This window comes from Canis lupus, chromosome X (genome assembly GCF_003254725.2).
Source record: "Canis lupus dingo isolate Sandy chromosome X, ASM325472v2, whole genome shotgun sequence".
Classification (NCBI taxonomy): Eukaryota; Metazoa; Chordata; class Mammalia; order Carnivora; family Canidae; genus Canis; species Canis lupus.
In genome coordinates, this window is record NC_064281.1 from 80719591 (window position 1) to 80747400 (window position 27810).

General features: G+C 36.9%; 1 protein-coding gene across 3 annotated transcripts in view; it reads left to right on the forward strand.

Moving 5' to 3' along the window:
- TBC1D8B (TBC1 domain family member 8B) overlaps positions 1–27810 on the forward strand; it is a 68678-nt gene that overhangs the window by 26075 nt on the left and 14793 nt on the right. For 2 of the 3 annotated variants that reach the window (XM_049107623.1, XM_025431530.3), the window contains exons 6-12: positions 1494–1701; positions 2533–2700; positions 8650–8799; positions 9377–9527; positions 9996–10210; positions 25763–25880; positions 26827–27112. In XM_049107623.1, the coding sequence (XP_048963580.1) occupies positions 1494–1701; positions 2533–2700; positions 8650–8799; positions 9377–9527; positions 9996–10210; positions 25763–25880; positions 26827–27112 (1296 nt within the window). The remainder of the gene's footprint in view (positions 1–1493; positions 1702–2532; positions 2701–8649; positions 8800–9376; positions 9528–9995; positions 10211–25762; positions 25881–26826; positions 27113–27810) is intronic. The other variant, XM_025431531.3, reaches the window with a different exon arrangement.

The following is a 27810-nucleotide window of genomic DNA, read 5'->3' on the forward strand; positions in this document are numbered from 1 at the left end:
TTAAAGAGTAGAGAAGCACATTAACAATAGTTCAGTTCAGTGTATATCCTTCCAGGCTTTTTAATGCATTAATTAAAAAGTATTTGCAAAAGACATGATTGGGACTAAACATCACATATTATTCCGCAGTCTGCTTTTTTCTGCCTTAAAATAATATACCATGGACATCTTTTCATTTATATAAATAAAACTCATCTTTTTTAAAAATCTGCATTTTATTTTTTTAAAGATTTTATTTATTCATAAAAGAGACACAGAGAGAGAGAGAGAGAGAGAGGCAGAGACAGGCAGAGACAGGCAGAGGGAGAAGCAGGCTCCACGCAGGGAGCCCAACGTGGGACTCAATCCTGGGCCTCCAGGATCACGCCCTGGGCCAAAGGCAGGCTCTAAACCGTTGAGCCACCCAGGGATCCCTAAAACTCATCTTTTAAAATAATAAAATAACCCAGCAAATTATAATTTAAGTGAGGTAAAATTAATGTGGTTTTCTGTTCAGAATTAGTTTGAGAGACATGATGAAATGCCATATATTCAAACAGTATATACTGGAAGGATGAATTTGGTTTTAACTTTGTTGGCTTTGTGTTAGAACTTGCATAATTTACTTACTACCCCAGATGGCATTGCTGCTTAACACAAGTGTTTACTGCCTCTAGAAAAATTGTACTATTTTAAGCAGTTGTTTTTTATTCGTATGTTAACAAGTCATCTTTATTTGTTGACATCTATCCTGTGCCCAGTACTGTGCAAGCAGTGTTGGGTTTTTTTTTGCCTCTAGTATGGATTTTTTTTAAACATACATTTATTTTTTATTTTTGTAAAAGATTTTATTTATTTATTCATGAGAGACACACAGAGAGGCAGAGACATAGGCAGAGGGAGAAGCAGGCTCCCTGCAGGGAGCCTCAAGCGAGACTCGATCCCAGGACCCCAGGATCATGCCCTGAGCCAGAAGCAGATGTTTAACCACTGAGCCACCCAGGCGTCCCTAAACATACATTTAAATATTTGTCTTACTTAATTTTAATATTGTCTTATATGTACTGTTCTTGTCTAAATTTTGATCCTGTAAATTTTAATTTTTTCTGTTCATTTTTTCTGTTGCATTTTTATTTTGTTTGAACTGGGTGACTCTTGATTTTCAGATAACCACAGATAAAAATTGTTTACCAGCACTGGTTTAGCCATATTTGCATATTATGAACATATAATAATATAATAATAATCTTCTGGTAAATCACTCCTTAACAGATGGTTTAAAGTCCTACATTATCTCTAACTTGTGCACTGTAATCTAGTAATAAAACAAAATTGGAAAAAGGAACAAGGAAAACGAATTTGTTATGAATCAGTGTGTATCTTCCATTGCATAGTTTAAGAACATAGCATGTAGTATTTAATCTTTCTGATTTACAGTACATTTAGATTAATCAATACAGGCATGTGTGCACTTTAGAAGTCATTATTTGAGCCCCCTTTGTTCTTTTCTTCAGAGGTCTGGAAAATCGAGCCCACAGTGAGCAGTTCAGTGCTTTTTTTAGGCTCCCCAAAGAAGAAACCTTGAAAGAAGTACATGAATGTTTCTTATGGGTACCATTCAGCCACTTTAATACTCATGGAAAAATGTGCGTCTCAGAAAACTATGTCTGCTTTGCTAGCCACGATGGCAATCTATGTAGTGTAATCATTCCATTACGAGAGGTAATATACATTTGGTTACATATCAGTTTTAGTTTGAAAATGCTATCACTCACAGAATAAAATATCATTTAATTCTGTAAATTATCAAAAATTTTATTTGTACCACCCTTTTTGTAATTTTTAAAGAATCATTTTTTTTTGACAGAACACACACAAGTGGGTGGGGGAGAGGGAAGAAGGAGGAGGAGAGAGAATCCCAGGCAGGCTCCACACTCAGCATGCAACCCAATGCAGGGCTTGATTTCACAACCCCAAGATCATGACCTGAGCCAAAATCATGAGTTGAACACTTAAACCGACTGAGCCCCCCAGGTGCCCCAATAATCATGTTTTAAGTTCAGTATTATTCTTCAGGATAAAAGTACTAGGATAAGAGCCTTATAGTTCTTATTAAAAGTGAAAATAGAAAAAACTTAAAAATTTACAAACCAGATAAGGGTTCAGGATGACTCAAGATGGAGCATGATTGCTCATTTATGAATACCAAAACTTAGACTTTTATATTTGAAACGCATAGTCAAATAATAGAATTGATAGCTTTTATGTAAGTTAGAAACAAATTGTCAGCATTGTAGCACTGAATTTTTACATTTGTATTGTTATTTTTTAAGGCTACGTGTTGATAAAACCTTTTTTTTTTTTTTTGAGGAGTGAAATAACTTGCACTGAGTTTGTGTCAGTGGTGCAACTAGCATCCAAAATCTGTTCCTTAATAAGTCATACCATGAACCAAAGCTTTAGCCACAAAAGATTAAGCTAAACATATTTTGCCTGAAAATGTCAGTAACAAGGGAGAATGTGATTCATTTATAGTATGTTTTTACCCCCCAGGTTGTAGCTATAGATAAGACAAATGATTCCAGCAAATCTGTCATCATTAGCATCAAAGGAAAAACAGCTTTTCGCTTCAGTGAGGTTAAAGACTTTGAGCAACTGGTGGCAAAACTCAGACTCAAGTGCGGAGCAGCTTCAACTCAGTGTCATGATATTAGCACAGAGGTAATTATATAACAATCAAATCATTCTTTTAAAAAAGTTTGTGTTTCACTGTGGTCCATTCTTTCAAAAGCTCATAGTACTTTTTCTATTCATGCTTAGATTTATTTTTTTTAAAAGACCAGAACCAAAGAAATTATATTCTCTAAGTCACATTATAAAGCAGAAGTTAGAGTTAAGAACTTTATCCTTTTTTAGGAACTCATATTTACTGATTTTACTTTTTTCCAATTTAAATTCAATTGTCACATTTAAAAACTATTACCATTTGATCTTTCTTGACTGTATCTGCAGTATCTCAGATAATACACATCTTGTGCTTTCATGTAACATAGCTTTTAATAACTCAAACTATATTTAATATTTAATAAGGCCTTAAAAAAGGACTCTCCTCTGACTTCTATAGAGAGACAGCAATTTTAAACCAGTTTGGGTATCTTTTATTTAATATCAAGGAGCTCAGCCTTACTTAAATATTATAGCCCAAAGGAAAATAGTGGCAAAGCTATTTACTAGTAAAATATTAGAAAAGGCAAATATTTTTGGCAAAGGGTGGTTAAGAGCCTGATTTTGATGTTTTGTATATCCTTTATCGAAATGTAGGTAGTTTCAATTCAAACTAATTTTCACTTTCAATGCCTGGGAAACTCACATTTTTAATAGATTGATAAAATTTATCATATTATAATTATTGTATTTTAATTAAAAATTCAAAGAAAAAAATCAACATTGGTTTTACAGGCTATATTATTTTATTTGAATAGGATTATAGCAGCTTTTACCTCTGCAGAGTAGACTAAAAATTTTATGCTAAGTCAATTATAATGCAGTATTGATAAGACTAGCTTTTTCTTTGATAAAAGAAAAACACAATGAAAACATGTAATTACAGTGTATATATATCTCAGTTCCAGACCCAGCATCTTCATGTTAACCATCAAGAATTTTCATGCCCCAACTTTATAATCTTTCATTCTCTTCAGGTGTGCACCCAGGATATTCCTTAGCTTGATGTTGAGGATGCAGGTAAAACCTGATCAGTCCTGGTAGTTTCTCTCCCAGTGCTTCTATATTTTTGCTTATATCACTTTTTTTCCTGGCTTATTCCATTTCAGATTCATTCTCTGTGTTAGATTTAATCTTTGCTTATCTTTCTTTCTCCTTCAATTTATCTGTATCTCTTAAACCTGAAGAACCGGAATTTTTCCCCAAAATCTCTCCGGTGCCTCTAGTAGTTGGGTATGATCAGTTGTAAAGAAAGGATTTTGTTTCAAAATGAGTTTATCATCATTTCAAATGTAATTCAGAGTTCTAAGGTTTTCTAGTTTCTCTAATCCACTTTTAGAGGTTTTAGTAAGAGTATATACAGAATACAAGTCAGTATACTGGTTTGCTAGGAAATGCTTTTTTTTTAAATGTACTCATTTATCCCCATTCCCTATTTGCCCCATCTACCACCCACCTCCCCTCTAATAACCATCATTTTGTTCTCTATTGCTAAGAGTCTATTTCTTTGGTTGTCTCTTTCTTCTTTTTTTCCTTTGCTCATTTGTTTTGTATCTTAAATTCCACATTATGAATGAGATCATATGGTATTTGTCTTTATCTGGTTGACTTACTTCACTTAACATTATACTCTCTAGCTCTATCCATGTTGTTGCAAATATCAAGGTTTCATTCCTTTTTATGGCTATATAAAATATTCCATTGCATGTGTGTGTATATGTGTGTATGCCACAATAATATTCCCTTGTGTGTGTGCATGCGCACACACACACACACACTATTGTATTGTATTGGTTATTGTAAATAATGCTGCAATAAACATAGGGGTGCATATATCCATTTGAATTAGTGTTTTTGTGTTTTTTATGTAAATACCATATAGTGTGATTACTGGATGGTAGGGTAGTTCTATTTTTAACTTTCTGAGGAACTTCTGTACTGTTTTCCAGAATGGCTGCACCAGTTTGCATTCCCACTAACAATGCAAGAGGGTTCCTTTTCCTGCACATCCTCTCCAACACTTGTGTTGTTGATGTTAGCCATTCTGACATGTGTGTGGTGATATCCTATTGTAGTTTTGATTTGCATTTCCCTGATGATGAGTGATTTTGAGCATCTTTTCATGTGTCTGTTGGCTATTTGGGTATCTTCTTTGGAGAAATGTCTGTTCATGTCTTCTAGAGGCCATTTTTAAGTTGGATTATTTGTTTTGTAGGTATTGGGGTTTCAGTTCTTTACATATTTTGGATATGGTTATAACCCTTTGTCAGATATGTCATTTGCAGATATCTTCTGCCATTCGATAGGTTACCTTTTAGTTTTGTTTCCTTTCGCTGTGCAGAAACTTTTTCTTTTGATACAGTCCCAATAGTTTATTTTTGCTTTTGTTTCCCTTGCCTCAGGAGACATATCTACAAAAACGTTGCTACAGCTGATGTGAGAGATACTACTGCCTGTGCTCTGTTCAATTTTTTTATGGTTTCAGATCTCACATTTAGATCTGATCTTTAGTCAATTTTAAGTTTATTTTTGTGTATGGTATAAAAAAGTGGTCCAGTTTCATTCTTTTACATGTGGCCACCCAGTTTTCCCAACACCATTTGTTGAAGAGACTTTTTCTCATTGGATATTCATTCCTCCTTTGTTGAAGATTAACTGACTATGTAATTGTGGGTTTATTTCTGGGTTTTCTGTCCTATTCCATCAATCTGTGTGTCTATACTAGTATTATGCTGTTTTAATTACTACTGCTTTTTAATGTAACTTGAAATCTAGAATTATGATACCTCCAGTTTTGTTTTTCCTTTTCAAGATTGCTTTGGCTATTTGAAGTCTTTTGTGATTCCACACAGATTTTAGGATTGTTTGCTCTAGTTCTGTGAAAAATGCTGTTGGAATTTTTATAGGAATTGCATTAAATGAGTAATTGCTTTGAGTAATAAAGACATTTTAACAATATTTGTTCTTCCAACCCATGAGCATGGAATGTCTCCATTCCTTTGTGTCATCTTGAATTTTTTTCATCAGTGTTTTATAGTTTTCAGAGTACAGGTCTTTCATCTCTTTGGTTAAGTTTATTCCTAGATACTTTATTGGTTTTGTTGCTATTATAAATGGGATTTTTAAAAGATTTTATTTATTTATTCATGAGAAACACACAGAGAGAGGCAGAGACATAGGCAGAGGGAGAAGCAGGCTCCATGCAGGGAGCCCAATGTGGGACTCAATCATGGGACTCCAGGATCACACCCTGAGCCGAAGGTAGACACTCAACCACTGAGCCACCCAGGTGTCCTGGGATTTGTTTTTCTTAATTTCACTTTCTGCTGCTTCATTGTTAGCACATAGAAATGAAGCAGATTTCTGTACATTGATTTTGTGTTCTTCAACTTTACGGAATTCATTTATCAGTTCTAGTAGTTTTTTTGGTAGTCTTCAGGTTTTTCTGTATAAAAAATCATTTTACCAGCAAACAGAATTTTACTTCTTCCTTTCCTATTTGGATGCATTTTATTTCTTTTTCTGGACTGATGGCTCTAGCTAGGACTTACAGTATTTTGTTGAATGGGAGTGGTGAGAGTTAGCAGCCTTATCTTTTTCCTGATCTCATAGAAAAAGCTTTCAGCTTTTTACCATGGAGTATGATGTTAGCTGTGGACTTGTCATATATGGCCTTTCTTAAATTGAGATATGTTTCTTCTATACCCACTTTGTTGAGAGTTTTTATCATGAAAGGACATTGAATTTCGTCAAATGGTTTTTCTGCATCTATGGGTATGATCAGATTTTTATCCTTTATTCATGTGGTTTATCACATTTATTGATTTATGTATGTTGAACCATCTTTGCCTCTCAGGGATAAGTCCCACTTGATCATGGTGTATGAGCCTTGTAATGTGCTTTTGAATTTGATTTGCTAGTATGTTGTTGAGAGTTTTTGCATCTGTATTCATTGGGATTGGGACTTGTAATGTCTTGTAATGTTCTTATTTGACTTTAGTATCAGGGGCATACTGGCCTCGTAAAATTAGTTTGGGAGTGTTCCCATCCCCTTTAATTTTTTGGAAGAATGTGAAAGGGATGGGCATTAATTCTTCTTTAAATGTTTGGTAGAATTCACCCATGAAACCATCTGGCCCAGGGTTTTTCTCTGGTGGGAGGTTTTGGATTACATTTTAAATGTCCTTACATGTTATTAGTAAGTTCAAATTTTCTATTTCTTTAGGTTTTATTGACCGTTCATTTTTTATTGCTGAAAAATATTTTATTATCTGGATATACCATAGTGTTTATCCATTCACCTCATGATACCTTGTTTGCTTTCAGTTTTTAGCAACTCTGAATAAAACTGCTATAAACATTCACATGCAAATTTTTGTGTAGACATACATTTTCAACTATTTGGGTATATAATTAGCACAATTCCTTAATCCTATAGTAAGGCTATGTTTTGCTTTGTAAGAAACTGCCAAACTGTCTTCTAAAGTGGCTGTGCTATTTTGCATTTCTGCCAGCAATAAATCAGAGTTCTTGTTCTATATCCTCAGCAGCAAGTACTTGTTATTATCAGTGTTTTGGATTTTAGCCATTTTAATAGCCAGTAGTATCTCAGTGTTTTTTTTTTTAATTTACAATTCCTTAACGATATAATACTGAGCATTTTTTTATGATTATTTGTTGTCTTTATATCTTTGATGAGGTCTCTTCAGATCTTTTGCCCACTTTCTAACTGGGTCCTTTATTTTTTTAAATTTAATTTCCTTTCATTTTTTTAATATATTTACAATAGCTACTTTACATTCTTAGTTTACAAAATCCAGGAACTGGACCCTCTCAAAGCCATTTTCTATTGGTTGCCTTTTCTTTTTAAATAGTTCTTGTTTTTATTTTTAAACTGGCTTTCTTGGATTACCCCCATGAGTCAGTATAAATTGGTGGTCAGCCAGTGATGGATCAGAAGAGTTCCTTAAATACCTTGAACTATTAAGTTTTCTACTTTTTACCAGGAAATCTTTAGTGAAGGTATACTTCAAACTTCAGGTAGCTTATAAATCAGCCTTAGGGGTTCATTGCTTACCTCCAAAGTCAGCCAGAGTTGAGTGACTGGGTCCTTCCACTGTCCCATTTCTTTCCCAGGGAGTTTCATACCCCTGTACATGCATATATACTTCTAGATCCCCAAGAATCTCTCAGAATCTTTCAAAGTTCCCCGTGTTTATCTTGTTATCCAGATCTTCCTTTTAGGTTTTTAGCCTGGCTCTTGTTTGCCCCAAACTGAAATTATAGCCTTAGGCAGCTGTGATGTTATCAGCAGATTACTATGACTTTCTGTAATGCCCTGGGGATGGGGCTTTTTTTCAGAGACCTGAGCTCTGAATCAAATCAAATGATAACAACACTCTGAGAATGGAGATTTTCTAGGGAGCTATTGTTTGGTCAAAGTATTGACTGTGTTCTGTGGATGGGGATTTTCATAAAGTGCCAAAAGATCCATCCATCGGCTGTCTTAATGCAGGCTTTCATGGCTACCATATCTCTGAGCTTGGGAGGAGGGATGATGGGAATAGCCTCAAGTCAAAACTTAACAGAATCTGGTGTTCCTACTGAGGTTCATTAGTTTCAGTTGTATCCTTGCTTTTCAGTTCATTCTGTGCCTTTGGTAAATTTCCAGTGTTCTGAACTGGTACTTTTTAAAATCTTTTGCCAGTATTTTGTTGCTTTTATAGGGCAGTGGGTTCACAGAAGTTCTGAGTTTGCTGTTCCAGACATTGATTTGTCTATATCTCTAAATTTGATAGAAACACAATGTCTTTCTGAGATGTTGCTTTTATATTTATTAAGTAGATAGATGGTGGTTTATAAATGACAGATAAAACATTAGCATTTCTATTTCTTACAGAAATTTTTAAGCATACATTTGGGACAATTACATTTTTTCTTTTTCAGGTTCCCATTAGTTCTGATTCTACAGACCCATCTGATAATACTGAGGTACGATCTTTGACATGCCAGAGAGAGTGCAGTGAAACTGTGAACACTGAAGCCTTAATGACAGTATTTCACCCTCAGAGTTTGGAGACTCTTAATTCCAAAATGGTAGGAAAACAAAATATTTAAATCTGTCGATTGAAACAGTTGATCAAAAGTAAAAATCTTAGAGCAGACTAGAAGGTATCACAACTGAAAACTCTTCTTTTGGTGCTCTAAATCAGGTTTTCCAGCAGGTACTACTGTGTGACTTGTTTCATTCCATTACACAAAAGGTCTGTTATCGAAAAAACAAATAAAAAAATAAAAGGGCTGTTATCAAGAATTAAGATAAACAATGAAAATTGAACATTGGGTTTTATTTGCATTGATTGCCAATAATCCTAAAATCTGGGTGTTTGGGGGAGAGTGATGGGTCAAAGCTTTACCTCTTAAGTGTAAGTCTCTTCCCATTTTTATATGATTTTAGGTAAGAGTTAAAATAGTAAATTAAAGCTGTTATGCTCACATGGATTTGAAAGATTTGTGATGAGTGGTCTAGTGTTTGGCCCTTCTGTGAGTACTGATTTTGGCTTTCTGTGTTCTTGATTTCCGCAGGTATTGTCTCACAGGGAAGAGAGTTTTCAAGTTATTTGAAAGAAGTTAATTTCTCACCATGTTTACTTGCTATGATTTTTTGTTACAGTTGAAAGAAAAGATGAAGGAACAGTCATGGAACATCCTATTTGCAGAATGTGGGCGCGGTGTTAGCATGTTTCGGACCAAAAAGACTCGAGATCTGGTTATAAGAGGGATTCCAGAGGCCTTAAGGGGAGAGCTCTGGATGCTTTTTTCAGGTATTACATTTATTCATTTTATTAACAGACATTAGCTATGCCCCTTCCAGAAGCTAATGCACTAAGTAAAAATAATTACTTAGTGCATATGGCTAGATGACTAGAACAAAGTCTTATTTGTCACGAGTTCATATTAGTCAAAGAGAATAAGGTAGTTACATGTATTTACCTGTATATCCACACATCTATTGTCTGAGCAAAATAGTTTATTAGGCAAGATATGGCTAATTGAAGGTCTCTATCTCTAATGTCAAAGAAAAGTTAAGGGGAAGAAACAGTTCATGAAAATTCTATTAGATAAAATTGGTATGCTGATGTTGTAGATTCTAGTGAAGGCTTTCCTTTTGTTTGTACTAGGATAGCACTTGAGTATAAAGCTAAATTTAATCCAATTCTTTATGTGTATATGTAAGTGGTAGGTTTATTACATTCCTCTTCTTTTGTATCTTAATGCAATCATCTGCACAGGTGCTGTTAATGACATGGCTGCTAATCCTGGCTATTATGCTGAATTGGTTGAGCAGTCCTTAGGGACCTGCAACTTGGCTACTGAGGAAATTGAACGTGATTTGTGTCGCTCCCTGCCTGAACACCCAGCCTTTCAGAATGACACTGGCATATCTTCTCTGAGGCGGGTGCTCACTGCTTATGCATATAAGAATCCCAAAATTGGATACTGCCAGGTATGATTTCATTATAAGCCTATCTGTGTGCCTATTCCAAATGGTAGCACCATATTAAATAAAGCTCCATTAATTTTAAAATTGTGATAAATAGGACAGAGATTGGGCTGAGATTGATAGGGGGTATTTTTAATCTAGGTAGGATGGTAGTAGGAATACTTAAGAGAATTGGTATTTCATTACTTCATTTTTCTTTTAACAAATATTTGTTGAATTCATGCTCTGTAAAAGATACTGTGCTAGGTGCTTAAGACTGTAGAAAGATGAGTCATATAAGGATCCTACCCTTGAAGGTAAACAGATGAGTAAGTATGAAAACATATATTCATTGTCAAATAAAAAACAAGTGGGACAAATCATTAGAGAAATGTAAAGTTCTATTAGGATTTATAATAGGGATAAGTTATTTTCATCTGGAGGAATCAGAGAAGGCCTCGTGGAAGAGTTTAGCATTTGTAGGTCTAATTGAATTTTGGATGTATGGAGATGGAATGAAAGAATATTCTGGGTAAAGGGATCAATGTAACCAAACACAGGGAGGTAAACATGGAATATATTTAGAACCGTGTTTTGTTTAGTAGAAATGTAGGGTGAATGAAACGAAGTAGATAGAGAAAAAAATCAATAAGGTAAATCAGGATAGGTCAGGAGTTTGAATTTTATTTTGTAAGTAGTGGGGGAATCATTGGAAAAAATCCTTTAGGAGCACACTATATTAATTAGGGAAGTTAGACTGCTAACACAAATAATCTCAAACAGGTAATAACTTAAACACAAAGTTTCCTCAAACATATAAACAAAGAAGAGCAAGAGTATTTAAGTCGATAGGCAGAGATTCATGAGATTATTCAGGGATTTAGGCTAACAGCAGGCTCCGTCATCTTCAAACATGGCTTCCAACATGCTCTTTCATTGCCATTACCCCTCACAGGAAGCAGGAGAGAGCATGGAGAAACAATTGTGGTAAAATTTATTGGCTTTTAGGTCTAAAGCCTGCATATATCACTTCATCCATATTATGTAAGGATCTTGGTTTTATGGCCATACCTATTTACAAAGAAGTCTGCAAAATATAATGTGACCGAGCATATATATGTTCAGATACTATCGAAGAAGGGGAGATAGGATTGTGGTGGATAGCTAGTAGTCTCAGCCACACATTCCTTTTAATGAACTGAGCACTCATAATGATTATGTATCAATCTTACCCATTAAATCTTATCAAGAGAATTTTTTCAAAAAGCAATTTAAGTGAACCAATCACCTAAATTACAAGTATTTAGCATATTTTAAGATCTCTGAGAGGTAAAAAAAAAAAAAAAGAACCGTAGTGCTTCTTTCCTCAAAGAATTTACACTCACAGATTCTGTGATGTTATCTATATGTAGTAGTGTAGAGGCACCTTCAAAGTAGGTAGCACTTGTTTTTGACTTCTAAAAGACCGACTGGGTGGCTCAGTCCAGTAGGCATCTGACTCTTGGTTTCAGCTCAGGTCATGACCTCAGGGTTGTGGGGTCAGGCTCCACACTTAGCACAGAGTCTACTTGAGATTCTCTCTCTGTCTCTGCCCTACTCACATACATACAATCTCTCACTCACTCACTCACTCACTCAATAGATAAATAAAACTCACTAAAAGATGAGAGTAAAATTAGAAACATGGAGGGCAAGAGGAAATTTATTCTGAGTTAAGGTAACAATATGAGCAATACCATTCAGGTAAGACTAAGCCTGCCATGGAGATCAGACTGGCTAGGTTCATGTTGGAATCAAGAAGTAACTAAACTTTGTGTGGGACAAGATCATGGAGAATCATTCAACCCTGGGAAAAGTCTGAATTTGATAAGCAGGTTTATTGCTTTTGATGAAGGAGCCATGGGAGCCGTACTGACTCATTAGTGCTGACTAGCTTGCTTTATTTTTCATTCTTCCCCCCCTCCCTCCCTTCCATTTATTTGATCTATTTTCTTCCTTTTCTTTCTTCCCTTTCTTTTCCCTTTACTTTCCTTTAACCTCTCTACAGATACAATTCACATACCACAAACTTTATCTTTTATTGTTTTTAGTATACTCATAAATGTCATGCGACCACCATCACAACCTAATTCCAAAACACCCCTGAAAGAAGCCCCATATCCATCAAGAATTACTTCCCATTCACCCTACCCCCAACTCTAGGCAATCAATAATCGACTTTTCTGCCTCTATGCATTTGCCTATCATAGACATTTTATGTAAATGGAATGATAAATATGTGGTCTTTTGTGTCTGCTTTCTTTCATTTAAATTCATCAATTTTGTAGCATACATTTGTAGGCTGAATAATACAATACTCCATTGTATGGACATACCACATTTGTTAATCTATTCAATGGTTGATAGACTTATTGGGTTGTTTCAACATTTTGGCTATTATGAATAATGCTGCCATGGATGTTCCTGTAGAGCTTTTTGTGTAGACATTGTTTTTTTATTATTTTAGGTATATACCTAGAAGTGGAATTGCTGAGTTATATGGTCACTCTATTTTTAACATTTTGTTGTACTGCCAAACTACCTCTCAGAGATGGCACCATTTTACCTTCCCACCAGCAATGTGCTGAGGGTTCCAATTTTTCCACATCCTTGATAACACTTCATTGTCTATCTTCTTTTTTTTAATAAATTTATTTTTTATTGGTGTTCAATTTACCAACATACAGAATAACACCCAGTGCTCATCCTGTCAAGTGCCCCCCCCAGTGCCCATCACCCATTCACCCCCACCCCCCGCCCACCTCCCCTTCCACCACCCCTAGTTCATTTCCCAGAGTTAGGAGTCTTTATGTTCTGTCTCCCTTTCTGATATTTCCAACACATTTCTTCTCCCGTCCCTTATATTCCCTTTCACTATTATTTATATTCCCCCAAATGAATGAGAACATATAATGTTTGTGCTTCTCCGATTGACTTACTTTACTCAGCATAATACCCTCCAGGTCCATCCACGTTGAAGCAAATGGTGGGTATTTGTCATTTCTAATGGCTGAGTAATATTCCATTGTATACATAAACCACATCTTCTTTATCCATTCATCTTTCGATGGACACCAAGGCTCCTTCCACAGTTTAGCTATTGTGGCCATTGCTGCTAGAAACATCGGGGTGCAGGTGTCCTGGCGTGTCATTGCATCTGTATCTTTGGGGTAAATCCCCAACAGTGCAATTGCTGGATAGTAGGGCAGGTCTATTTTTAACACTTTGAGGAACCTCCACACAGTTTTCCAGAGTGGTTGCACCAATTCACATTCCCACCCACAGTGCAAGAGGGTTCCCTTTTCTCCACATCCTCTCCAACATTTGTGGTTTCCTGCCTTGTTAATTTTCCCCATTCTCACTGGTGTGAGGTGGTATCTCATTGTGGTTTTGATTTGTATTTCCCTGATGGCAAGTGATGGTGAGCATTTTCTCATGTGCATGTTGGACATGTCTATGTCTTCCTCTGTGAGATTTCTGTTCATGTCTTTTGCCCTTTTCATGATTGGATTGTTTGTTTCTTTGGTATTGAGTTTAATAAGTTCTTTAAAGATCTTGGAAACTAGCCCTTTATCTGATACATCATTTGCAAATATCTTCTCCCATTCTGTAGGTTGTCTTTTAGTTTTGTTGACTGTATCCTTTGGTGTACAAAAGCTTCTTATCTTGATGAAGTCCCAATAGTTCATTTTTGCTTTTGTTTCTTTTGCCATCGTGGATGTATCTTGCAAGAAGTTACTGTGGCTGAGTTCAAAAAGGGTGTTGCCTGTGTTCTCCTCTAGGATTTTGATGGAATCTTGTCTCACATTTAGATCTTTCATCCATTTTGAGTTTATCTTTGTGTATGGTGAAAGAGAGTGGTCTAGTTTCATTCTTCTGCATGTGGATGTCCAATATTCCCAGCACCATTTATTGAAGAGACTGTCTATCTTCCAATGGATAGTCTTTCCTCCTTTATCGAATATTAGTTGACCATAAAGTTGAGGGTCCACTTTTGGGTTCTCTATTCTGTTCCATTGATCTATGTGTCTTTTTGTGCCAGTACCACACTGTCTTGATGACCACAGCTTTGTAGTACAACCTGAAATCTGGCATTGTGATGCCCCCAGCTACGGTTTTCTTTTTTAAAATTCCCCTGGCTATTCAGGGTCTTTTCTGATTCCACACAAATCTTAAAATAATGTGTTCTAACTCTGAAGAAAGTCCATGGTATTTTGATAGGGATTGCATTAAACGTGTAACTTGCCCTGGGTAACATTGACATTTTCACAATATTAATTCTTCCAATCCATGAGCATGGAATATTTTTCCATCTCTTTGTGTCTTCCTCAATTTCTTTCAGAGGTATTCTATAGTTTTTAGGGTATAGATCCTTTGCCTCTTTGGTTAGGTTTATTCCTAGGTATCTTATGCTTGTGGGTGCAATTGTAAATGGGATTGACTCCTTAATTTCTCTTTCTTCAGTCTCATTGTTAGTGTATAGAAATGCCACTGATTTCTGGGCATTGATTTTGTATCCTGCCACGCTACCAAATTGCTGTATAAGTTCTAGCAATCTTGGGGTGGAGACTTTTGGGTTTTCTATGTAGAGTATCATGTCATCGGCGAAGAGGGAGTGTTTGACTTCTTCTTTGCCAATTTGAATGCCTTTAATGTCTTTTTGTTGTCTGATTGCTGAGGCTAGGACTTCCAGTACTATGTTGAATAGCAGTGGTGAGAGTGGACATCCCTGGCTTGTTCCTGATCTTAGGGGAAAGGCTCCCAGTGCTTCCCCATTGAGAATGATATTTGCTGTGGGCTTTTCGTAGATGGCTTTTAAGATGTTAAGGAATGTTCCCTCTATCCCTACACTCTGAAGAGTTTTGATCAGGAATGGATGCTGTATTTTGTCAAATGCTTTGTGTGCATCTAATGAGAGGATCATATGCTTCTTGGTTTTTCTCTTGCTGATATGATGAATCACATTGATTGTTTTACGGGTGTTGAACCAGCCTTGTGTCCCGGGGATAAATCCTACTTGGTCATGGTGAATAATTTTCTTAATGTACTGTTGGATCCTATTGGCTAGTATCTTGTTGAGAATTTTTGCATCCATGTTCATCAGGGATATTGGTCTGTAATTCTCCTTTTTGGTGGGGTCTTTGTCTGGTTTTGGAATTAAGGTGATGCTGGCCTCATAGAACGAATTTGGAAGTACTCCATCTCTATCTTTACAAACAGCTTTAGTAGAATAGGTATGGTTTCTTCTTTAAACGTTTGATAAAATTCCCCTGGGAAGCCATCTGGCCCTAGACTTTTGTGTCTTGGGAGGTTTTTGATGACTGCTTCAATTTCCTCCCTGGTTATTGGTCTGTTCAGGTTTTCTATTTCTTCCTGTTCCAGTTTTGGTAGTTTGTGGCTTTCCAGGAATGTGTCCATTTCTTCTAGATTGCCTAATTTTTTGGCATATAGCTGCTCATAATATGGTTTTAAAATCGTTTGTATTTCCTTGGTGTTGGTAGTGATCTCTCCTTTCTCATTCATGATTTTATTAATTTGAGTCTTCTCTCTCTTCTTTTTAATAAGCCTGGCTAATGGTTTATCTATCTTACTAATTCTTTCAAAGAACCAACTCCTGGTTCTGTTGATCTGTTCCACTATTCTTCTGGTCTCGATTTCGTTGAGTTCTGCTCGAATCTTTATTAACTCTCTTCTTCTGCTGGGCGTAGGGTCCATCTGCTGTTTTTTCTCTAGCTACTTTATGTGTAAGGTTAGCTTTTGTATTTGAGTTCTTTCCAGTTTTTGGATGGATTCTTGTATTGCGATGTATTTCCCCCTCAGGACTGCTTTTGCTGCATCCCAAGGATTTTGAACGGTTGTATCTTCATTCCCATTAGTTTCCATGAATCTTTTTAATTCTTCCTTAATTTCCTGGTTGACCCTTTCATCTTTTAGCAGGATGGTCCTTAACCTCCACGTGTTTGAGGTCCTTCCAAAATTCTTGTTTTGATTTAGTTCTAATTTCAAGGCATTATGGTCTGAGAATATGCAGGGGACGATCCCAATCTTTTGGTATCGGTTCAGACCCAATTTGTGACCCAGTATGTGGTCTATTCTGGAGAAAGTTCCATGTGCACTTGAGAAGAATGTGTATTCAGTTGAGTTTGGATGTAAAGTTCTCTAGATATCTGTGAAATCCATCTGGTCCAGTGTATCATTTAAAGCTCTCGTTTCTTTGGAGATGTTGTGCTTAGAAGACCTATCGAGTATAGAAAGCACTGGATTGAAGTCACCAAGTATAAGTGTATTATTATCTAAGTATTTCTTCACTTTGGTTATTAATTGATTGATATATTTGGCAGCTCCCACATTTGGGGCATACATATTAAGGATTGTTAAGTTCTCTTGTTGGATAGATCCTTTAAGTATGATATAGTGTCCCTCTTCATCTCTCACTACTGTCTTTGGGGTAAATGTTAGTTTATCTGATATGAGGATGGCTATCCCTGCTTTCTTTTGAGGACCATTCGAATGGTAAATGGTTCTCCAACCTTTTATTTTCAGGCTGTAGGTGTCCTTCTGTCTAAAATGAGTCTCTAGTAGACAGCAAATAGATGGGTCCTGCTTTTTTATCCAGTCTGAAACCCTGTACCTTTTGATGGGGTCATTAAGCCCATTCATGTTCAGAGTTACTATTGAGAGATATGAGTTTAGTGTCACCATGATATCTATTCAGTCCTTGTTTTTGTGGATTGTTCCACTGAACTTCTTCTTAAAGGGGAATTTTAAGAGTCCCCCTTAAAATTTCTTGCAGAGCTGGTTTGGAGGTCACAAATTCTTTCAGTTCCTGCCTGTCTTGGAAGCTCTTTATCTCTTCTACCATTTTGAAAGAGAGCCTTGCTGGATAAAGTATTCTTGGATGCATGTTCTTCTCATTTAGGACCCTGAATATATCATGCCAGCCCTTTCTGGCCTGCCAGGTATCTGTGGAGAGGTCTGTTGTTACCCTAAGACTCCTCCCCATAAAAGTCAGGGATTTCTTGTCTCTTGCTGCTTTAAGGATCTTCTCTTTATCTTTGGAATTTGCAAGCTTAACTATTAAATGTCGAGGTGTTGAACGGTTTTTATTGATTTTAGGGGGGGATCTCTCTATTTCCTGGATCTGAATGCCTGTTTCCCTTCCCAGATTAGGAAAGTTTTCAGCTAGGATTTGTTCAAATAAATATTCTGGCCCTCTGGCCCTTTCGGCACCCTCGGGAACCCCAATTAAACGTAGGTTTTTCTTCCTCAGGCTTTTATTTCCCTTAATCTATCTTCATGGTCTTTTAATTGTTTGTCTCTTTTCTCCTCAGTTTCCCTCTTTGCCATCAACTTGTCTTCTATGTCACTCACTCGTTCTTCCACCTCGTTAACCCTCGTTGTTAGGACTTCTAGTTTGGATTGCATCTCATTCAATTGATTTTTAATTTCTGCCTGATTGGATCTAAATTCTGCAGTCATGAAGTTACTTGAGTCCTTTATGCTTTTTTCTAGAGCCACCAGTATCTGTATAATAGTGCTTCTGAAATGGCTTTCTGACATTGAATTGTAATCCAGATTTTGTAACTCTGTGGGAGAGAGGACTGTTTCTGATTCTTTCTTTTGAGGTGAGGTTTTCCTTCTAGTCATTTTGTTCAGTGCAGAGTGGCCAAAAGCAAGTTGTATTGGGAAAAGGACAAAAAGAGAGGAGAGAAAGAAGGAAAGAAAAGAGAAAAAGAAAAAAGGAAAAAAATAGAGAAGAAAAAGAAAGAAAGGAAAAAAAGGGTTGGGGAAGGAAACAAATCAAAAAGCAAAAAAAAAACAAAAAACAAAAAACAACAACAACAACAACAAAAAAAAAACACGGGGGAGTATCTTCTGATTCTATATACTTTAAGTCCCTGACTTCCCCTGGAACTTGTCCGTCTAGCTGGTCTTCTGGGGGAGGGGCCTGTTGTGCTGATTTTCAGGTGTTAGCACTTGGGGGAGCTGCTCTGCCCCCTGCCTGGTGCAGGGCTCAGTGGGAGTTGTTTACCCCATGAGGCCCCAGGAGGAACAACCACAGTGGCAGGGCCAGCTCTGGAGCCCTGGATTCAGCTCCCGCAGTAACTAGAGAGCTCTCCTTCTGCAGGGCCTGGAGGCTCTGGGGTGGGGCCGCTGATCTGCTCAGCTCGAGGCAGGAGCGTCCTTGCTGTCCTGGGCCCTCCCGGCCTCTGCCTGTCCCCGGGGGGAGGCCGGATCCGGGGCTGTGTCCCGGAGCCCAGTGCTCCCGGGCCTGCGCTGGTGGATTCGCGCTCCCGGCGGCGCAGCCCCCTCTCTGCGGAGCCGCCGCCTAGCCCCTCCAAGCTCTCCCAAGCCGCGCAGCCCCCTCCACACGGAGCCTCTTCCTCTGCCCGAGCCCCTCTGAGCTGCTCCGGGTCCATCCGTGGGCGCTGCAGCCCTTCAGGGAGCTTGGCGCACTCTCTCCGGGACGCAGTTCCTCTGTTACTGTCCCAGGGAGCCTGAGGACATCCCCGCCCCTCCTGGGGTCCTGCTCCAAATCCCTGCGGGTGCCTTTCCCCCGGGAATATTGGTGCAGCTCCTGCTTCTCCGGGAAGGAGCTCTCCTGTCCTGGGGGCACTCGCCCCAGCCTCAGCCCGGCTCCTTGCGGGGTCCCTCCCCCTTGGAGGCCTTTTGTTTCTTTATTTCTTTTTTCCCTGTCTTCCTACCTTGATAGAAGCGTGAACTCTTCTTACTGTAGCATACCAGCTGTTCTCTCTTTCAATCTCAGGCCGAATTCATAGATTTTCAGGATAATTTGAAGGTTATCTAGGTAATTTGGTGGGGACAGGTGATTTGGAGACCCTACTCTTCCACCATGTTGCCCCTCCTCCCATTGTCTCTCTTCTTGATTATAGCCATCCTAGTGAATGTGAAGTGGTAGCTCATTGTGGTCTTGATTTGCATTTCCCTAATAAGCTTATTGGCTATTTGTATATATTCCTTGAAGAAATGGCTATTCAGATTGCTTGCCCATTTGTAAAGTTCGTTATTTATGTTGTTATTATTAAATGTTAATGGTTCTTTACATATTCTGGATACCAATCCCTTATCAGATATATTTGCAAATATTTTCTCCTACCCTGATGTTGTCCTTTAACTTTCTTAATGGTGTCCTTTAGAGCACAAAGTTTTAGTTTTAAGTTTTTAAAAGTTTTTTTTTTTAAGATTTTTTCAATTTTTTTATTCATGAGAGACAGAGATACAGGCAGAGGGAGAAGCAGGCTCCATGCAGGGAGCCTGATGTGGAATTCGATCCCGGGTTTCCAGGATCACACCCTGGGCTGCAGGCGGCGCTAACCTGCTGTGCCACTGGGGCTACCCAGTTTTTTAAAGTTTTAATGATATAGTCCAATCTCTTTTTTTCTTTGTCATGTGTGCTTCTGATGTCATATTTAAGAAGCTATTGCCTAATCCAAGCTTCAAAATATTTACTCCTATATTTTCTTCTAAGAGAGTTACAGTTTTGATGCTTAAATTTAGGTGTCTGAGCTATTTTGTGTTAATTTTTGTGTATGGTTTATGGAGGGAGTTCAGCTTCATTCCTTTACTTGTAGCTAGCCAGTTGTTCCAGTAGTAGTTGTTGAAAAAACTATTCTTTTCACTCACTGAATCACTCTGGCACCCTTGTTGAAAATCAGTTGACCATAAATATTAGGGTTTATTTCTGGACTTGCATCATTGATTTATTATTTCATTGATTTATATTTCTGTTCTTATGCTAGTATCACTTTTTTTTTTTTTGCTACAGCTGGGTAATAACTTGAAATAAGGAAATGTGAGTCCTTTCACTTTATTCTTTTCCAAGATTGCTTTGGCTCTTTTGGATCCCTTGCATTTCCACATGAATTTTAGGATTAGCTTATTAATTTCTGGGGGTTAAAAAGCCAGCTGGGATTTTGATAGTCATTGTATTGAATCTGTAGGTCAACTTGGGGAATACTGTATATTAACAATATTAAGTCTTCTAATCCATGAGCACAGGATATCTTTCTTTTCCATTTATTTAGGTCTTTTAAAATTTATTTGTTTGTTTGTTTGTTTGTTTACTTGTTTGTTTGTTTGACAGAGCCAGTGAGGGAGCTAGTGAGAGAGAGGGAGAGAGAAAGAGAGAGAGAGAGAAAGAATACAAGCAGGTGGAGTAGCAGAGGGGGAGGGAGAGGGAGAAACAGGCTCCCCACTGATCAGGGAGCTGATGTGGGGCTCGATCCCAGGACCCTGGAATCATGACCTGAGCCCAAGGCAGATGTTTAACCTACTGAGCCACCCAGGCACCCCTATTTAGTTCTTTTTAAATCTTATTCAAAGTTATTTTATAGTTTCCACCTCCTAAGCCCTGTACTTCCTTTGTTAATTTTATTTCTAAATACTTTATTCTTTTTGATATAGTAAATAGAATTATTTTCTTGATTTAATTTTTGGAATTTTCATTGCCAGTATATAGAAATAAAATTGATTCATATGTATATTGATCTTGTATACTGTAATTTTCCTGAGCTTATTAAGTTTTAGTAGATTTTTTTGTGGATTCCTTAGAATTTTCTAAATATAAAATCATAGAATCTGAATGGTGATATTTTACTTCTTCCATTCTGATCAGGATATCTTTTGTTCCTTTTTCTTGACTAATTGACATGGCTAGAACCTTCAGTACAGTGTTGAAGAGAGCTGGTGAGAATGTATATTCCTGTCTTATTATTTATCATGGGGGGATGCAGTTAGTCTTTCATCATTAAGTATGATGTTAGCTGTGGGTTTTTAGTAGATTCTCTATCAGGTTGAGGAAGTTCCCATATATTCCTAGCTTATTGAGTGTTTTTACCATGAAAGGGTGTTAGATTTTGTCAAACAATTTTTCTTTGTCTATTGAGATAATCGTGTGATTTTTCCCCTTTATTAATATCGTGTATTACATTGGTTTATTTTCACATATGTTGACCCACCTTGTATTTCCAAGATGAATCTCACTGAGTCTTGGTGTATAATCCTTTTTATGTGTTATTGGATTCAGTTTGCTCGTATTTTGTTTAGAATTTTTACATTTATATTCATAAAATATTTCAATAAAATTTTTCTTGAGATACCTTTGGTTTTGGTATAGCCTCATAGAATGAGCTGGGTAGTATTTCTTCCTTTCCTGTTTTTTTGAAGAATTTATAATGGATTGATTTTAACTCTTATTTAAATGTTTGGTAGAATTTGCTAGTGAAGCCATCTGTTCCTAGAGTATTCTGTGCAGGAAATTATTTCATTATTAATTTAGTCTCTACTTGTTATAAGTCTATTCAGATTTTTCTATTTCTTCTTAAATTGGTCTCTGTAGTTTGTGTTTTTCTAGGACTTTATCCATTTTATCTAAGTTATCTCATTTGTTAGCACATTCCCTTATAATCATTTTTATTTCTGTCAAGATTGGTAGTAATGTTCACTATTTCCTGATTTTAGTAATTTGAGTCCTTTCTCTCTGCTTTTATCTTTTGGTTAGAATACCTAAAGGTGTTTCATGGTTTTTTTCTTTTTTCTTTTTTTTTTTTTAATTTCTTAAAACATCTTTTCAAAGAACCAACTTTTGGTTTGTTGATTTTTCCCTATTTTTTTCTATTCTCCATCACATTCTGCTTGTGTAGAACTTCAAGTTTAACCAGAGGTGCGAGCTTTGGGCCTTTTCTGTTTCTTCTTGAGCATATACACAGCTCTGGATATGCATAAAGCCATATCACTCATATGGCCTTCTAGATTACCAGGAATATGTCAGAGCTTTAAAAAGCCACCTATGGATATCTCATTCCCCACCTTTTCATTTTAACCCTTTATTAGCCTATTGTTTGACCCAACTGTTATCCACTGCCTTAGCAAGCCATGTGTTCAGTAACTGCCTCCGATTGTTTTCAGCATAAACTCTGGGGAAAAGGCTCTTTGCCTATGGTTAACCTTGTCTTAGATCAAACAAACACAGACTTGGGAGTGGGGTCTTTATGTGGAAACCACCAGACAGGTTAAATAAATCGTAATTATGTGGAAATGGGGCTCTTAAATAACCTAGCCCCCAGTCGGTTCCCTAAGGTAGCTGCTAGGAGTTTTTAACCATGATTGCTAGAATGTTGGTTTTTAAGACTACTCTGAAGCTGAGGAGGGGGGCTGGGTATTGGCAATTTAAAATCCCAAAGAGCTTGCTGTTTTTACTGAGATTCAGCCATTTTAAATAAATGCTTTCTGAATTGCTTTAAGATTTTGGTTAATTTTCAGAGTTCTGAAAAATTGGTTCCAACAATACTTGTCAGTGTTCTTGTTGAGTGTATCGAAGAGAGCATTTTCAGAGGGACTTACTCCGCCATTTTCACTGACACCTCCTCCCATTATGGCTTCTTGAGCAGGAAAATTGATGGAGTAAAAACTAAAGTTGAGGGGTGACTGGGTGGTTCAGTCGATTGAGTGTCTGACTTGGTTTCAGCTCAGGTTGTGATTTTAGGATCCTGAGATCAGCCCCGCATCGGGCTCCATGCTCAGCAAGGAGTCTGCTTAATATTGTCTCCATCACTCTCCCTCTGCTCAGCCACCACCTCCCCTCCCATGGTTGGGCACATTCTCTCCCTCTCTCTCAAACAAATAAGTTAATATTAAAAAAAAAAACCTAAATAGCCACTTTGAAAAACAGTATGGAGGCTAAAAATAGAACTACCCTGTGACCCAGCAATTGCACTACTGAGTATTTACCCCAGAGATACAGATGTAGTGAAACGATGGGACACCTGCACCCCAATGTTCACAGCAGCAATGTTCACTATAGCCAAACTGTGGAAGGAGCTGAGATGTCCTTCATCAGATGAATGGATAAAGAAGATGTTGTGTATATATACAATGGAATATTAGCCATCAGAAAGAATGAATACCTACCATTTACACCGACATGGATGGAACTGGAGGGTATTGTGTTAAGTGAAATAAGTCAGTTGGAGAAAGACATTATCATGTGGTTTCACTCATATGTGGACTATAAGGGAAGGAAGGGAAACTGAGTGGGAAAAAAAATCAGAGACGAAGGCAAACCATGAGAGACTTCTAACTCTGGGAAACAAACTGAGGGTTGCTGAAGGGGAGGTGAGTGGAAGGATGGGGTAATTGGGTGACAGGAATTAAGGAGGGCATGTGATGTGATGAATACTGGTTATATATGCAACTGATGAACCATTGAAAACTACATCTGAAACTAATTATATACTATATGTTGACAAATTGAATTTAAATTAAGAAAAACACTAAACTTGAAGTCAAATACAGTGCCAAATCTGGCAAATAATTTACATACTTAGTACAATAATCTTTTTTTACTGGAGTTCAGTTTGCCAACATATAGCATAACACCCAGTGCTCATCCCACCAAGTGCCCCCCTCAGTGCCCGCCACCCAGTCACCACAACCCCCTGCCCACCTCCCTTTCCACTACCTCTTGTTCGTTTCCCAGAGTTAGGTGTCTCTCGTGTTTTGTCACCCTCATCTATAAGAAAAGCATTAAATATAAAAATGAGCAATGAACATGAAAAGATTAGTCATAGAACCAAAAATACAGATAGATTAACAAAGCCTAAAAAAGTAAGTTTAGGGATCCCTGGGTGGCGCAGCGGTTTAGCGCCTGCCTTTGGCCCAGGGCGCGATCCTAGAGACCCGGGATCGAATCCCACGTCGGGCTCCTGGTGCATGGAGCCTGCTTCTCCCTCTGCCTATGTCTCTGCCTCTCTCTCTCTCTCTCTGTGTGTGTGACTATCATAAATAAATAAAATTTAAAAAAAAGTAAGTTTAGCCTTAAAGAAATTCAAATTAAAACCATGAAATACCATTCTCACTATCAAATAAAAAACAATTGAAATTATTACAATTCTCAGTATTTAGTATAGGCAAAGAAGCAGTGAAATAAGCATTTGAACACTATTGATCAGAAATATAAATTGGTACAGTCTTTTTGGAATACAATTTGGCAATAATATCATATCCTTTAAAAATAGTATTTTTGGGGGGCCTGGATGGCTCAGATGGGTTAGGCATCTGCCTTCAACTTGGGTCATGATCTCAGGGTCCTGGGATCAAGCCTTGCCTCTGGTTCTGTGGTCATCAGGGAGTCGGCTTGTTTCTCTCCCTCTGCTCCTCCCCCTGCTCATCCTCTCTCTCTCCCTCAAATAATTGAATAAAGTCTTCAAATTAAAAAATAAAAATAGTTTTCTTTAACTGAATACTTTCACTGCTGTATATCTTTCCTGAGAAAATAGTTAAGCAATTGGATGAAGATTTATATACAAAGTTGTTCATTGCAGTGTTATATATAATAGTGGAAAATTGGATCCAAACTAAATGTCCAACAGTAATAGAATGGTCAAGTAATTTATAGTATATTCAACTTACTAGATTATTTCATAGTCATTAAATACACTGTTTTAGAAGAATTATTTAATGGCATTGGAAATGTATAGTGGGATGCTAAGTAAAAAAAAACAGTTTGGTATGAATTTTAGAAGGGGAAAAAGAAAGGAAAACACACACACAAATACATCAACTTGTTAACAGTGCTGATCTCTGGGTAGGTAGGATACAGGAGATTTAATTTTCTTCACTCATTTCCATTCTTTCCAGATTCTATTCATTAAGGGTTTATTGCCTTTATTATATAAGTGCTGCAGCCAAATGTTATATAAAAGTAATGATTTGACATTTGTATGCAAGATAAATTAGGAGAAAGGGTGGAATAGAGAAGATAAAGCAGATTTAAAGATATTTTATAAGAGACTCTAGGCTATAAAGACAATCTTTATGTGGCAGATAAAGGGTTTCTAGCATGATTAAAATTAGGATAGCAAAGAAAATCCTATTTAATAGAAGAAAGATGTTTAGTTTTGAACACAATTGAGGATGATTGACATCTAGAGGGATGTTCTCCTATAGGTAGTTGAAAATACAGATAGAATTTGTTTCTCCAGTTTTAATGTTTTTGAAAATTATGTCTTTTCCAAGATTTGTAATAAGATATTTTACTCATTGAAATTAGTCTCAAATTATAGAGGTTTTACTTATTTTGTTCTATATTCATATTACTACAGTTTCTTTGAATTTACTGCTAAGTAACTGATTAGCAAATGTTAGTCTGACTTCACCTTGTTTTGCTTTGTACTGGCTCAGAGTTCTTACATTTCCATTATGATTACTTTTCATAGTTTTTATTGCTGAAAACAAGGGTTTGAAGAAGAAATGTAAGGACGCCTGGGTGGCTCAGTGGTTGGGCGGCTGCCTTTGGCTCAGGTCCCGGAATCAGGTCCCACATTGGGCTTCTGTGGAGAGATTGCTTCTTCCTCTGCCTATGTCTTTGCCTCTCTCTCTCCTCTCTCTCTCTCTCTCTCTCTCTATATATATATATATATGAATAAATGAATAAATAAATAAATGTTTTAAAAATGTAATTGTCACCCAAATAGTATGTATGTATGTATGTATTTATTTTCTTTCTGTGACTTTTAGGCAATGAACATCTTAACCTCCGTGCTGCTTCTGTATGCAAAAGAGGAAGAAGCTTTTTGGCTTCTGGTTGCTGTGTGTGAACGAATGTTGCCTGATTATTTTAACCGTCGAATCATTGGTAAAACACACAGACACACATCCCATCTATAAGCACATATTTCTTTTCTAAACAATTTATATGTCTCTTGTCTATCCAATTATATATCAAATGGAAGAACTGATCAGTTAGGTTTTGAAATATACAAAATAGAAGCAATATCAAAATGTCACATTCATTGACATGCTCAAGAAGAGATTTTTGTACTGAATATATGATTGGAAAGATTATTTATGTTACTTTTTTAAGATAAAGTGCTTGGTCTTTAAATAAAGTAGGAATTTATTTTTTTTTTTAAAGTAGGAATTTAAATTTACCTTCTCTGTATTGCTGAAACAGTGGTGGTCTGAAGTATCCAGAGCTACTGGAACATTTTTAATAGTTTCCTGATGAGAGATAGATAGCTTAAAATCTCCACATTTATATGAATGGTATTGATGATATCTGCAAGGTTTGAAAGAAGGAACAAGTTCTTGGTTTGTTCATTATATAGTATTTTCTTCAGTCATCAAATATTTATAGATTTTGATACTACTGCAAAGCCACAGGTGGTCTCTACTTTGTACCCTCATAAGCCTTCAGTATTATGGCTGGGTTATTGATCATATTGTCTTTCATTACAGTTATTTGTGTATTTATCTTAAGTTCTACTAGATATTAAGCTCTTTGAAGATGAGGCTATTTCGTTAATTGGTGTCTCTCTTATACTACCTATTACAGGTTTCTGCACATAATACAGATTCAGTAAATTATTGTTCAAATGAATTTGAACTGAGTTTCTCAAGCGCTTCTTGACATACTTTACTAGCAGATAAAGAGATGTGTGAAATATAGAAAAGACACTCTAAGAAATTCATAATTTAAAGAATAGAAATGAGATATATTGGCATCCTAACAAGTGCAAAGGTATCAGAAACAAATCCTTTTGAAAGGTGTTCATTTTTAAACTTCCTTTTATGTTTACCAGGTGCCTTGGTGGATCAGGCAGTCTTTGAAGAACTTATCAGGGATCACCTTCCCCAGCTGACAGAACACATGACTGATATGACCTTCTTTTCCTCAGTTTCTCTCTCATGGTTCCTCACACTTTTTATTAGTGTGCTTCCTATTGAAAGTGCAGTGAATGTTGTGGACTGTTTCTTCTATGATGGAATAAAGGCCATTTTACAACTGGGATTGGCAATACTCGACTACAATTTAGACAGACTGCTCACATGTAAAGATGATGCTGAAGCTGTGACAGCTTTAAACAGGTACTGTCAGAACCATAACGTTTCACTCTGGAGAGCCCTTTGGAGATTATGTCATTCAACTCCCTTATTTTACAGATGAGCCCTAGAAACTTTAAACATTTTGCCCAATTTCACAAAGCTAGTCAAATGAAAAATCTAGGACTAAAGTCCATTTCTCAGTTTCCCAATAGAATATTGTAACAGTAAATCCCTTTTGAAGTAAACTACTTGATAACATATACATTTATACTAATATTGTGGATTCCGCATGCGACAACTTTCATAGTCCCAGTTTGAGCTATAAAGTGTTGTTGTGTAAAAGTAATTTTAAGGGGGAAGGGGAGTTGATAATTGTTAAATATCCAGTGGGGGAAATTGTTCTGGTTTTCAAGTAATTTTAATCAGGTAGGCTGAGTTTTATTTATCCAGTGTTTTTTCTGTGAATGTTATTTTATATTGGAGCACTTGGGTGTTGTGTGTGTGTGTGTGTGTGTGTGTGTGTACATGATATATGTATACGCTAAATGAATATTTGATTAAGGTAACTGTTAGAATGGTGCATCAAATGCCACTTTGTACAGAATAAAATATAAACACTCTGGCATTCAGAGTACTCTGTTAAGGCCTCAATGTACCTTTCTTATTTCTCCTTATATGCCTGTACATACCCTATATTCCATTCTTACTAGGCTATGTGGTATTTGCTGAGGACTCTATTT